Here is a 12500-nt window from a genome sequence, read left to right on the forward strand (position 1 = left end):
TTGCAATTTTGCAATACCAAAAAGCCATAACTCTGGAAACTTCAATCGAAAATCTCTAATTGAACATTTCTATTTGATAACTAAGACCGGACAGTTTGGAGATTCGAATGGAATTCTTGCTGGCCTTCATCAGAATCACTAGCCTCCTCACTCATTTCATGCTCATTCAGATCTTCATGGGGTCCTTCATCTTCATCCACTCCGCACTACCTACCGTGACATTTAGTTTGTCACGCATTCCTCTCAATAACTTTGGCGTTTCGCGGCTATAGACTGTTTTCATGTGACGTCTCCGGGAATTGAGCTCTATCATCACTCAAACGTTTTCTTTTGTTTCGGAGGAAAAACAAGGCTACTGATCACGTGAGTGAAAACAGGCATCTTGTCCCTATGGGACCTTACATTCTATTTATCAGGCCCTAGCACAAAGTCCCATTTCAACTACTGCAATGTTGTTTTGGGGAAACTGTGGAGTAACTTTGCAGGACAAACTGCAAAAACTACAAAACAGAGCAGCCCGTGTCTTGACCTACCCTAACTATGACGCTGATGTCAACAATTTATTTGAACTCGTAAGATGGAAAACCCTAGTCTCTCAAAGGTAAATTGAAAGAGCAACTGAATGGTATTTGAATCCCTAAAGGGACTAGCACCTGATTATCTCTGCTCGAAATTTGTCCTTCGCGATTCTGGTAATTGTTTGAGAGACTCTGTGAATAAGGTAAATGTTCCGCAACCGCGCACAAACTACTACAAAACAGGTTTAGCTATAGTGACACAGTTTTGTGGAACAGTTTGCCATTAGAACTAAGGAAAGCAGCGTCCCTCAATCAATTTAAACGTCTGATTAAAGAGGTTATCTAAGCCATTATTCTAAACACGGCATTCATGGAAAGCAGCTTTATTGTATGATATTGAGTAAGATAGTTAATGTAGTTAATGTATCTACACTTGGTTTTAAAATTGTACATATGGTTTTTATATGGCTGATGAATTGTACCGTGGTTAAATAAAGATTAAACACTCTATTCGAGATCAATTGCCGCTCAAATCTAAGAAACGGGAACCCAAATAGAACAAAATAGGAAAACCCAAAAAGCACATTGGATAACAAAACCGAAAAACCGCTCGTATTTTCTACGAAAACCGAAAACCAAAAGCAAAAAAAAACGAAAAATCCGCAAACCGCAATGAACACCAAAACCGAAAAACCGAAGTTTTTGTGGCACAAAAACCGATCTAAAAAATAGCCAAAACCGCAAAACCGAAAATCCCAATGTCCCCCTCTGTTACTGAATGAACCGTCAAGTAGACCCGACAAGATCTAACCTCGCCTCTGCCATGTTGAATTCGCAAATAAGGCCGAGCGCGGTTGTGGGATACGGCATCAAAATCTTTCTCCCCAGTCCTTCGAATTACGTCACCAGATCACCTGGGAACTGTTAGGATTTCTAATGGGTTTGGGTTACGCTGTGCCCGTCCGTGTTGGGCCATGCCTGTCTTTGTTACGCTGTGCCTTACAGAGATCAGCTGTGCTGGCCCTTTCGTGCGCCTCTGCTGTTTAGAAAGCGAATATTGACCCTGATTCCCCTTTATACTGGACACCCTCCGGAGTACCGTTTCCTTCTTTTTACTGCCCCCTGCAAATTTCCGCACATGTGATCTTTGGTATCGCTGGTATTCATGGGATTTGTCGTAGACGAGCCACTCAATAAATGAAGTCATCAAGTTGAGAACACCTCGCCCAAACATAACACTTCCCCGCACTGCATACAATTTCAACTTTTCCCAGACATAAGGTGAGATGAGAAGTATCCATTTGTGTTAGTCAGTTTTCAAAATTTGCTTTCGATCTTGCACGTTCCAAAATCTATCGCGCGCGGGAAATCCAAAATATAAGCTAACATGGAACACAATGGCGCATTTATGCAGGTAAATGTCTGGTTAAGATTTCTTATATTTTCGCAAAAAAGATGCTTTTCTCTGGCGAAAACGATTGAATTTTTTTCAGAGAAACGATGATAAAATTTGTTACTTTATGTTCTAGCTCTGCCTCCAGGCTAAACGCCGGATTTCGCGATGATAGGTCGCTAATTGCACTCACGTTTCGTACACTCGTTATTTGTGACATATCATATCACAGTTCATGGTTTCATGAAGTCAAAACAAAGTTCACAAGTTATGACCAAATCAAGATTTACAACCGACCTCCTGTACATCTTCAATTCGTGAAGGGTATTTTATTTTTAAAGATTCGGAGATATTTTCAATTCTTATTATAATTATGATTAAATTCGAAGCAAAATAAAGTCATTATACATGTATTGTATTGTATTAATGCAAACTTTTTATTGTAAACAATTAACACTCGTTTGGTTATAATGGTAGTGCTCGCTGCTCTTCGTGGGGCCTTTCAATGTTGAATTTCAAAAAACCTCTAGAACTTAACGAATTTAAAACCTCTAGAACATGCAATTTGCGCGTCCACTCATCCTAGATCCTATATAACGTAAGGCTTTTGGCTTGTTTCCTGAAAAGAATTGTGATCTATCCCAGGTAGAAAAAAATTGGAATGATCAGAGACGAAACTATGATAACCTTAAATTTCTGGGAGAGAAATTACAGATGTTATGACTTTTCTGTTATAATTAGTTTATTAGACGGTAGCCATATTGGGTTAATTATCAGGATAGGGAGGTTCTGAATCGAGTCTTTCAGTAATCTATTTTGTTCTTTAACCGAGACAGTATTGTATATAAGAAAATGGGTATTTGTTCCAACTGCTGCATGGTTAATGTAAATAATTGAATTTGAAGAAAGGCAAGCACTATTATGTAAATTTGGTGGGATGTGATAAAAAGCAATGTTCTTTTATCTGCAACTCTGTGCATCAGAACGTTTTCCCCTGCAGGGATCTTGAAACCATGGCAAGCTACGTGGGTTTTGCAAACTTACCCAATCAAGTTCACCGCAAGTCTGTGAAGAAGGGATTTGAGTTCACTTTAATGGTTGTAGGTGAGTCATTGCTTAATGCTATGTAGCACTTAAGCCTTTTTTTTATCAACAAATTTGGGCCTGAATCATATTTGCAGAATGTTGTAAATTATTGTGAGCAACAGTTCATTGTTGTGGACCATACTCAACTGCTTATTCCATAGCAGACTAATGTGCAGACGTCACAAGTCAGATATATAGGTCATAACAATATTATTGTTTTTGTTATCTGATTGCTTCAGTGGTGAGAGGTACATGATCAAGGGTCTGAAAAGAATATCATCAGTATCCTCTTGTTTATCCTGCACCCTATTTGTGATGCAGTTAAATGAAATTTTTGTTTATGTGCCAGGAGGACAGACCATGCACATTACTATCTTGCGCTTGTGACCTGTAGGACATAAGCATAACATTGTGGTTATGTTAAGTGGAAAAACATTTTTGTGGAGCGTTTTTAGCGGTTTCTTTTCCCCTTCCTTCCCCCTTTTTTCAACTGTTTTGTATCAGTGGGATGGGTGCCTGTCTCATGGCTGGCTCATGGCTGGGTTGCCAGGCTCATGGCTGGGTCGCCAGGATTTTCCCCTAATGGGAGCAATCTGTATCTAGGACTAGAAGAAGGCTGCCAATTATCATGGAAGCCCCTGGATGTCTCAGGCACCCAACCTCGCCATCAAGTGGTGGAGTTAATATTAAATAATACAAGTTATTAAAATTTCAACCTCGCTTAATGCATTTCTTGTGCTCACATTGGTTCTCTTAATCTCGGTTATCAGCTCATATACCTTAGTTTGACCTCATATGGTAAATGATTGTGCTGAGCATTGCTAAGCTAAAAATTGTTTTGCCAGAAAGCGAAAAAAAAAAAAAAAATTAAAACGTTTTTGTGGAAAGTTTGGATCTATTCCGACATTTAGAAGTACACGAAGAAGTAAGAAATGTTTTTGTGATGAGCCTGCGTTTGTCTGACCACAAGGTCTTACACAACATTGCATCGGTTCTCATCAAGTTTTTTCGGTTTTGCTTGGATTTGCTCACTTTTTTCGCTTGTATTTTGTACTTTCTAAACTTTTGGAGTTTAATTAAGGAATTTAATAAAACAATAAGCGCGAATGGAATTATTATTATTATTCCATTCGGGCTTGTTGGATATAAGACTTGTTATAGCCAACTCAGCGCTACGCACTTCGTTGGCTATTTACCATCTCATATCCAACATGCAGTCATGGAATAATTGTTAATTGGTGTCTGTTAAAATAGATCTGCGTGTATATATAATGACTAATTGCTCATCAGGGCAATATAATTTCATAGAATTTATAGGTCAAATAAATTATTGTTTCAGGTGAATCGGGTCTTGGTAAATCCACACTGATCAACAGCTTGTTCCTGACAGATCTTTATTCAGACAGAAAAATCCCCAGAGTTTCTGGTGAGTTTCAGATTTTGTGTATTGTCATTAACTCAACAGTGAACAATTAAAAACTGTGGCCCAACAGGTAGCTCCTTCAGTTAATTTTGATTTAGGAGAATAATATTATTTTTTAATTTTTTTGGTATGGAATATTACTGCAGATGTCGTGAAGAGAACTGTTAGGATTGAAACTTCAACCGTTGAAATTGAAGAAAGGGGAGTGAAGCTACGTCTGACGGTGGTTGATACTCCAGGATATGGCGATGGCATGGACAATAAAGACAGGTTAGTGTTTTTTCCGGTGAAAATTTGTCTTTTCCTGATCTAAAAGATTAAGAAAAAAGTTGCAAACCTTAACACAGTTTTTAAGTGATTGGTGCTTTCGTTGAGCTCATTTATGTCCAGAAAGGCAAGTATAATTAGATGTGTGCCTAATTTTGATATCCAACACAAAGTGTCCGGTTAATTAACAATAATTAGAAAACCCAGATAACTTACCTTTCAGGAAGGGTTGAGAGCCAGCCCAAATGTGATCCCACTGGTAGGAGCTGAGTGCTTGGACTATGGATTCTATCCCTACTAGGTGCAAGCATGGGGTGGGGGGGGGAGGGGGGGGCTCCCATATAAGAAGGACAGGGGTGCTCGTCAGAAATTTTGAAAAGAATCCTTTAGAGGTACTGTCTTGTTGGTGTGGCATAAATTTTTTGTCACCCCCTAAGAGGTACCAAATTATGGGTTTTAATTAGACAAAATTAAAAATTAGTTAGATTAAGAAAATAAAGCAAACAGCGGTGATAAACAAAATTAAAAATTAGGTAACTGTCAGATGTCTCCTGTCATAATTTTTCGGCTCAATACCCTAGAAGGTACCGCTAAAGCTCCCTCTGTGGACCTTTTGAGGCTGAACACCCTATGAGGTACCAAAACGGCTTTTTTAACCCCATCCTGGTATGAATTCTGCCCAACAGAACTTACAAGTAACTTTTAGGAACCCGTTTTTTCTCATTGGTCTTGGTATACATGTACATGTAGCTTGTTAAGGATGGAGCAGGTGGTATGATCTTACCACAGTATGATCATGTGTAAATTTTTGAGAGCAAACGTGTAATAATATTGTTGTTATTCAAGACATCTTGTGTCCTTGATCTTGAAGTGACAACATCGAGGCACATTTTTTTCGAGAAACATTCCAGAAGGGAATAACCAAGACCTGTCAGTGTTCCATTTCCACTTTGAACGTATGGCTAGAATAAAGATTACATGGCATGGACATGTCTCAAGACAGTCTCATAGCACAGCCTTTGATGTAGTAGAACACTATTAGCATTACCCGTAACAGCAGAAGTTTGTGGTCTGTAGAAAATTAATGTCAAACTACAATTATTGTAGATTTATGTCCAGAAAATACTATACATTGGTTCTCGGGCCCTCGTGGTGAAAACTGTTTTGTTTTCTGTGTACTTGTTCCTTTGGAAAACCTCCCGTACGGAACGAGCAGATCTGTTTATAGTCTGCTACAGATCTGCTGGCACATCTGTAGCAGATCTGCAGACAATCTACAGATGATCTACAGATTATCTGCAGATCATCTGCAGAATGTCTGCAGAATGTCTGCAGAATATCTGCAGAATGTCTGCAGAGCGTCTGCAGCGATGATCTGCAACAAGTCTGCAAATTTGCAGACGCTCTGCAGACGAAATCAGCCTATCCGGTTTAAAAAAAGCCCACAAAATGCACCAATCAAACAACGTTTATTTAAAAGACAGAGAGAGGAATTCGGTCTGTTATTCATCAAAAGTAAACGATTAATGCTGATAGATACGCAAAATAATATCACCAGCAGGAATTTAAAGTATTTTCTTAGCGTGACATTTTCAACGCATTCCAAATGAATTAAAAAAACCCTCGAGTAGCAACCACTGCTTTCAAGAATCTAAGCCTCGCGTAGACTGCGAGCAACGAGGGAACCTGCTCGCAGGCTAGGCTTTGCATGCTTTTCTTTTTTTTTTTTGGTTTGCTTGGCAGGTTATTTACAGAAACGAGATCGAGTAAACTAGATACTGCCCACAGTCTTAAAGAGTTCTCCAGAACCACTTGTAATTTTTGCGGTGTTTGGTGTGATTCGTTATCCTCGCCGCACCGCAACACTGATACTCGGCGTCTGCAGGCAGAAATTACAAGTCCGAACAGCGATTTCATGTTTTTCGATTCTTCCAGATTCAGCTGTAGGTGGCTGTTCTGCTGGAGGCGCGAGTTCGCCCGACGTCTTATTTCTTGGGAAGAGACTAACAGGGTGTTGGTGGCGTAGGACCATCTTCTTGCGGCACGGCAAAACGTTTGCGGCCTGGAAATAAATAAAGGAAACATTTTTTTCTTATGGACGAACAGCAAGAAACTGGCAGAATTGTGCAACCACAGTGGAAATACTGTATTAGGAATCTGCTGTGTTTTTTTTTTATATTCTTGCTGCTAGAAGTGCGATGTTCTGTATAGGCATTTTGTCCAGTCTCTGAGCATCAGACTCAGTGTACATTTACGGTATTGCTATAGTAGTCAATTTATATATATTCCGATTGGAAAACCTCCATACATGCGATAAAATGAATGAGTAATTAGATTTTGCCGGAAACAGGATCAAGGATGACATAACCTCAGACTAAAGGGCATCAAGTTTCAAAGTGATGTTCGTTGCAAAGGTGGCGCGCTTTTTGGAAATAATAGTGAAATAAATAATGTAGCTAATGAGAAGAACGGAAGGTAACTGGAATCCTTTACCAAAGAATTCAAGAAAACTCCCTCGCGCACACAGTGCGAAGAGGATACGGGTAGGTAAATTAAAAGACGAAATAAAATCTAACAAAACAGGAAGGAAAATCGTGATAAATAGCATTTACCTTCTCCAGATTGTACTGGTCTTATGGAAACAACTTCACCGTTTTCTTGCTGCCTAAGAAGACAGAGAATATCATCCTCTTGATGCTCCGGTATCTCAACAGTTAACTACAATAAAAAAGCAAAAGCAAAAAGGTTTTCAGACAAGGCACAAAACGGTGAGGTAAAATGAATAACTTGACAAAAATATACTTCGGCTCAAGCATTCTTAGTCAATGATAGCCTGCGTAGCATGAGCGGTTTTGGTTGCTAAGTCATAAAGGCGGACGAGGGCAGAAAAACCGCCCGGCTCGACAAAACTGCCATGCTACTCAGGCTAAGTAAATGACCGTTGTACTCACCCTCACTCGTTTTGCTGCAGTAGATCCAAGCATTTTTTTGACCCTTGTCTTCGTCTAAAATCATCTGCAAGTCGCTAGCCGTGATCCTTGGTCTACGGTGTTAACCCTTTAAGCCCCGAGGGGTTCCCCATTGACGAGTAAAATCGTCTGGCGTTAGACAGAGTAAAATCGTCTGGCGTTAGACAGAGTAAAATCTATAAGTGCCATTTGGCACTATCGGGGCTGAAAGGGTTAAACGGGGACATAGTTTTTTGATGCTGTTAGCTTAACGGGTCGAGGTCTCGAATAAACCGAGTGCGAGTGACAGCTCCCCCAGTACAAGGTTCCTTATATAGGCAGAAAATGTGACGTTGACCCTCGGAACTCAGTCACTCCTTGATTATCGGGTTTATACCACAAGTGTTTTTACCGCTATCACGCAACGTTTTTACTGACAAGTTGACTATGTCTATGTTTCCAAAGGGATAAGAAAGTAACGACTCAAACTTTCAAAGCCACAAAAACTTTTAAAAATGGAATGATTGCAGATTTTAATGATCTTATTTTGAGATGGATTACGCCACTAATCAAGTTGAGCATAGTTAATCCCCTGCACTAAAATTGAAGCATGTTGAACATCAAAGATAATGATACTTAAGAAGGGAAACTTCCTTAATTAAGGCCGTTTACACGACAGAAAAATTTGGTTCCGGACCGGTCAAAAAAGCGGTACGGACTCATAACTTTTGTAAAGGAACATTGGAGTTTCTGCAGGGCCATAGGCGCCTATGGCCCTGTGAAAACTCCAGTGTTTCTTTACAAAATTTATGGGTCCGTACCGCTTTTTTGACGAGTCCGGCCTCAAATTTTTCTGTAGTGTAAACGGCCTTTTAGTGCTCATGGGTCCGTAGCTTATTGAACGTCCAGAAAAGTGATCAGATCTGAGGAGCGCCGGAGTGTTTTCGATTTCAGCGTCGGCATGACCTTCACGTCAATCACGACAACTGATAAGAAAAACATCTCATGATGTAGGCAAGAAAAATAATCACAGTACAGTAATTTAACCATCTTATTGCACTTTTTATGATTCATTCACGTGTTGACTTCAACTTTCGTATCGTTGTTCTATCAACACTGATATGTCGATCGATCAAATGTTTTTCCCTGAGCGTTTGGAACTGAGAATTTAACACCAATGCACCCTGCAGTACTGCTCTTAAATTCTATTGAAAGAATGTGTCAGGTATGGGTGTCTAATTGCTATATAATAAGGATAAATTAAGGTCGAAAGAGTATTTATCCTTTGATTTAAGTGTTCAATCGACGTAACATTTGATTTACTAACACGTTGTATGTAAGTGGCTGACCATTTATAACCCTCTTTATACTAACGCATTTTAAATGTTCGACTATCGTTTTATCTGTACAATCGAACTATTTTATTTATCTCAAAACACACCAGTAATGACTGATCCAACTAAGGTTTATACCGAAGTCACGATACAATGATGATCTATCGATCCGGTTTTTGGGATTCAACGTGTTGCAGATCATCTGCAGACGCTGCAGATAATCTGCAGATCTGTTGTTAGTCTGTTTTTCGTCTGCAGTCTTAACATCGCGAAGTGTATTCAAGCTCAGCGTCTGCAGTAGACTGAAAACAGACTCTGCAGACGATAAATTAGTCTGCAGATGATCTGTTTCTGTCAAAACAGATCTGTTGCAGATCTGCTGCAGATCTGCTCGTTTCGTACGGGCTACGTTATTTTGATTTGTTCACACAGATGTATTCCTAAACTGGATTCGGACTTAACACAACAATTTTCTCAATTTTTCTTGTCATAATTATACCGTAAATAATATCTGTAACCCCTGAAATTCAGTAAGAATATCCAAGAGAGGGGGAAATAAACATCAAATTGAATTTAATTTCAAAACACATCCTTATGCTGCGCAGCATGTGAGATGACTTATCAATACCATGATTATATTATAAGCTTTATCAGTTTTATTAATACTTTTTCCCTTAAATCACAGCTTCCATCCCATATTGAATTACGTAAAGGAGCAGTTCGAGAGCTACCTACGAGACGAGTCAGGTCTCAATCGGCGTCACATTGTTGATAGCAGAGTACATTGCTGTTTCTATTTTGTGGCTCCTACTGGGCATGGGTAAGGCTTTTAGTATTCCCAAATTAACTTTAAAATTAAATAAATCAGGGGTTTCAATAAGCACTGACGGCTGATGAAAAGCGTCGGCTACTAATTCACTCAGAGAAGTCGGCTACTTTTCCCCCCAAGTGAATTAATTGAAGGATTCCTTGAAATCTAGAGTAAAATTCATTTTTGATGGACTTGAATGTACTTTTTTTAACCTCAATTTCAAAATAATTATCAGAATTGATACTGCCATCTTTGAGCTACAGTGAACGGCTAACTTTTTTCCGCATTTTTGCCTGGACCAACCATCGCAATTTTCATGTAATTGGATTACGTTTATGGTTACATCCGCAAACATATCAAGGCGTTTTATGTAAAAAACGATTGTTATTGAGTAATCGTTGCATGAAGACTTGTTTTCCACTAAAACAGTAAAGCTTTCGTTTAGTTTTATTGGTTAAGCCTTTTCGTTTGTTCAGATTAAAATGACATTCTAATTGTTCAACAGAACTGATTTCTCATGTTGACCGAACAAAATTATTGCGGTTTGTCTGGTAGACAAACGGAATGTTTCAATTCGTGCTTGAAAAAATGCGCAAAAATGTTTGGCGTTCACGGCAGATTGAAATTGGTAGTAATGATGACATCAAGTTGTCGAAACGTCAAGTAACGTTTAAGTCGTTAATTTCCCTTTTGAAATGGTTTTCCAAATCTTCCTTTGCTGGAAATTATCAAAAGAATGCACTTAATTGCACACTCAGTGTCACTGTTGATAAGACATCTTCCTTTATCTTTTGTGCGCAATTTGGTGCCCAGAACGCTGGAAATCTCATTTCAGAGCTTCCAGATTTTCTGATACAGTCGGCAACTTGATTTCAACCAGCTGCCTACATCACATTTTATTGAAACCCCTGATAAATGATGGTTTATGAACGTGAGAAAACAATAATTCTAAAAAGCAGTAGATGAAGAAATGTTAACTGTATGTTGGTCGATTATTCAAGCATCTTAGCGCGCGTACCGTAGTGGGTATCGCTCACAGACTGCATTCCATTGCTCCGGGATCGAATCCCAGCTCGTGTGCTCCAAAGTTCCCTGAGCTTTCCATCATTCGTGGTGGGTAAAATGAGTGCCAGTATTACTGGAGACAAGTTGTGCATGCAACGGGATTGGAGTAGCGCTAACCCCTGCTGTTAGTTGCGACAGATGTCATAAGTTATGGTAGAAGCTAAGGAAAAGGTAGCCTTCGGGTTGCCTGCGACTTCGGGTGGCCTCTTGTCTTGTCTTGTCTTACATCCCATCGGCTAAAACACCCGCTATTAAACAAGAAAATTACTGCAATTTAAAAAAGACTTTCTTGATAATATAGAAATATTTAGGTATTTCTTGTACCTTACAAAACATGTCACTTGCCATTTGATAAACAAAAAAATCATCTGGTGCTCTAATTAACAAACAAGTAGGAACTCCATCAATTTATTTAAGTATTCTGTAAGGACGATAATAGTCAACCTAAGTATTTTCTAATAAGCTTTATATGTCAGGCTCTTATGTAGCCTTTAATTTACTCCCATCTGACCGTTTGACCTTTTAGCATCCTGTATAATGTCCCTCACTCAAAGGATTAATAAATATGTATGTATGTAAGGAGTCAGTGGGTTGATAAGTTTTATTGAAACCCCTGCTAACCTTACATTTTGTCACCTCTTTTTCAGACTAAAGCCTCTTGACATTGAATTCATGAAACAGCTCCATGATAAAGTTAACATAGTTCCAGTGATTGGCAAGGCGGACACCCTTACTCCAGCTGAGCTTGAAAGCATGAAGAGAAGGGTATTGACATCAATTGATTATTGGTTTTTCCCATCCTTTGCATTCAGTTCTGTTGTAGTGAGCAATCTGTACTTGTATTTCTCAATCGATCAACAAGCAAACATGACCGGAGTTCAATTAAGTTTCCCGGATGTTTAGTCATCTTCACCAGTCTCCTTTGCATGGCTAAATCCAATATGACGACCACTACTTTACTTTGTTATTAATATTATTATTATTATTATTATTATTATTATTATTATTATTTTATTATTTTTTTTGCATGTAACCCAAACAACAGATTATACTTTGTCTGACAAATGAAAGCAAGTTGTGTGCACTGAATCAGTGCCCTGCATCCTGGGAAACATTGAAATGTTGATGATGCATCTTTTGGATTTTATTTGCGTACAAACGCAAACGCACGATTTCTGCATCATAGCAAACCCTGACTCTTTCTACAAACAGTTTTCCAGTTGATCATTATATTAAGATCCTCAAGCCATTTTTGTTGACTTCAGCTAAGTGGCTCACTCTTTTCTGCTACTAATTTCCTATAAACTAGCCTGGTCGGTTGCAGATGACTTTTGTCACAAATTTAGTAAGACAAGAAACTTTCATACCCAAGTAGAGTCCTTTGACTGCAGATATTAGTCCATAAAAGGCTCAAGGTTGGACTTTTGGGTTATATTTATTTTGGAAGGCAGTAGGTGAAAGAAAATTGTGGCAGTTGTCCATTAGATGCTTGACATTTTTAATTCCCTTAACAAAGCAGTCTTTGTAGAAAACTGGAATTGTTTTCGTATCTCTTACAAAGGAGTTGTACCATAAAGGTGATGAAAGAAAGTGATCACCTGACATTAAGCCTTCTTCAAAAGTTGCTTTTGGCCAAATTTCAAGAATTTCTTTGA

General features: G+C 38.8%; 1 protein-coding gene and 1 long non-coding RNA gene across 3 annotated transcripts in view; one reads left to right on the forward strand and one right to left on the reverse strand.

The window, feature by feature from the left end:
• The first annotated feature begins 1406 nt into the window (after window positions 1-1406).
• LOC137974960 (septin-2-like) overlaps window positions 1407-12500 on the forward strand; it is a 22866-nt gene continuing 11772 nt past the window's right edge. The window contains exons 1-6 of one of the 2 annotated variants that reach the window (XM_068821983.1): window positions 1407-1799; window positions 2912-3015; window positions 4337-4423; window positions 4567-4690; window positions 9655-9789; window positions 11493-11610. In XM_068821983.1, coding sequence (XP_068678084.1) covers window positions 2925-3015; window positions 4337-4423; window positions 4567-4690; window positions 9655-9789; window positions 11493-11610 — 555 coding nt within the window. In that variant the 5' untranslated portion in view covers window positions 1407-1799; window positions 2912-2924. Of the gene's footprint in view, window positions 1933-2911; window positions 3016-4336; window positions 4424-4566; window positions 4691-9654; window positions 9790-11492; window positions 11611-12500 lie in introns of both variants that reach the window. The other variant, XM_068821982.1, reaches the window with a different exon arrangement.
• LOC137976299 (uncharacterized) lies at window positions 5883-7728 on the reverse strand. The gene is made up of 3 exons (XR_011117744.1): window positions 7639-7728; window positions 7300-7405; window positions 5883-6749 (listed from the first exon to the last, which is right to left on the reverse strand). It is a non-coding gene; the product is annotated as an uncharacterized lncRNA (long non-coding RNA).

Source organism: Montipora foliosa, chromosome 11 (assembly GCF_036669935.1).
Source record: "Montipora foliosa isolate CH-2021 chromosome 11, ASM3666993v2, whole genome shotgun sequence".
NCBI lineage: Eukaryota > Metazoa > Cnidaria > Anthozoa > Scleractinia > Acroporidae > Montipora > Montipora foliosa.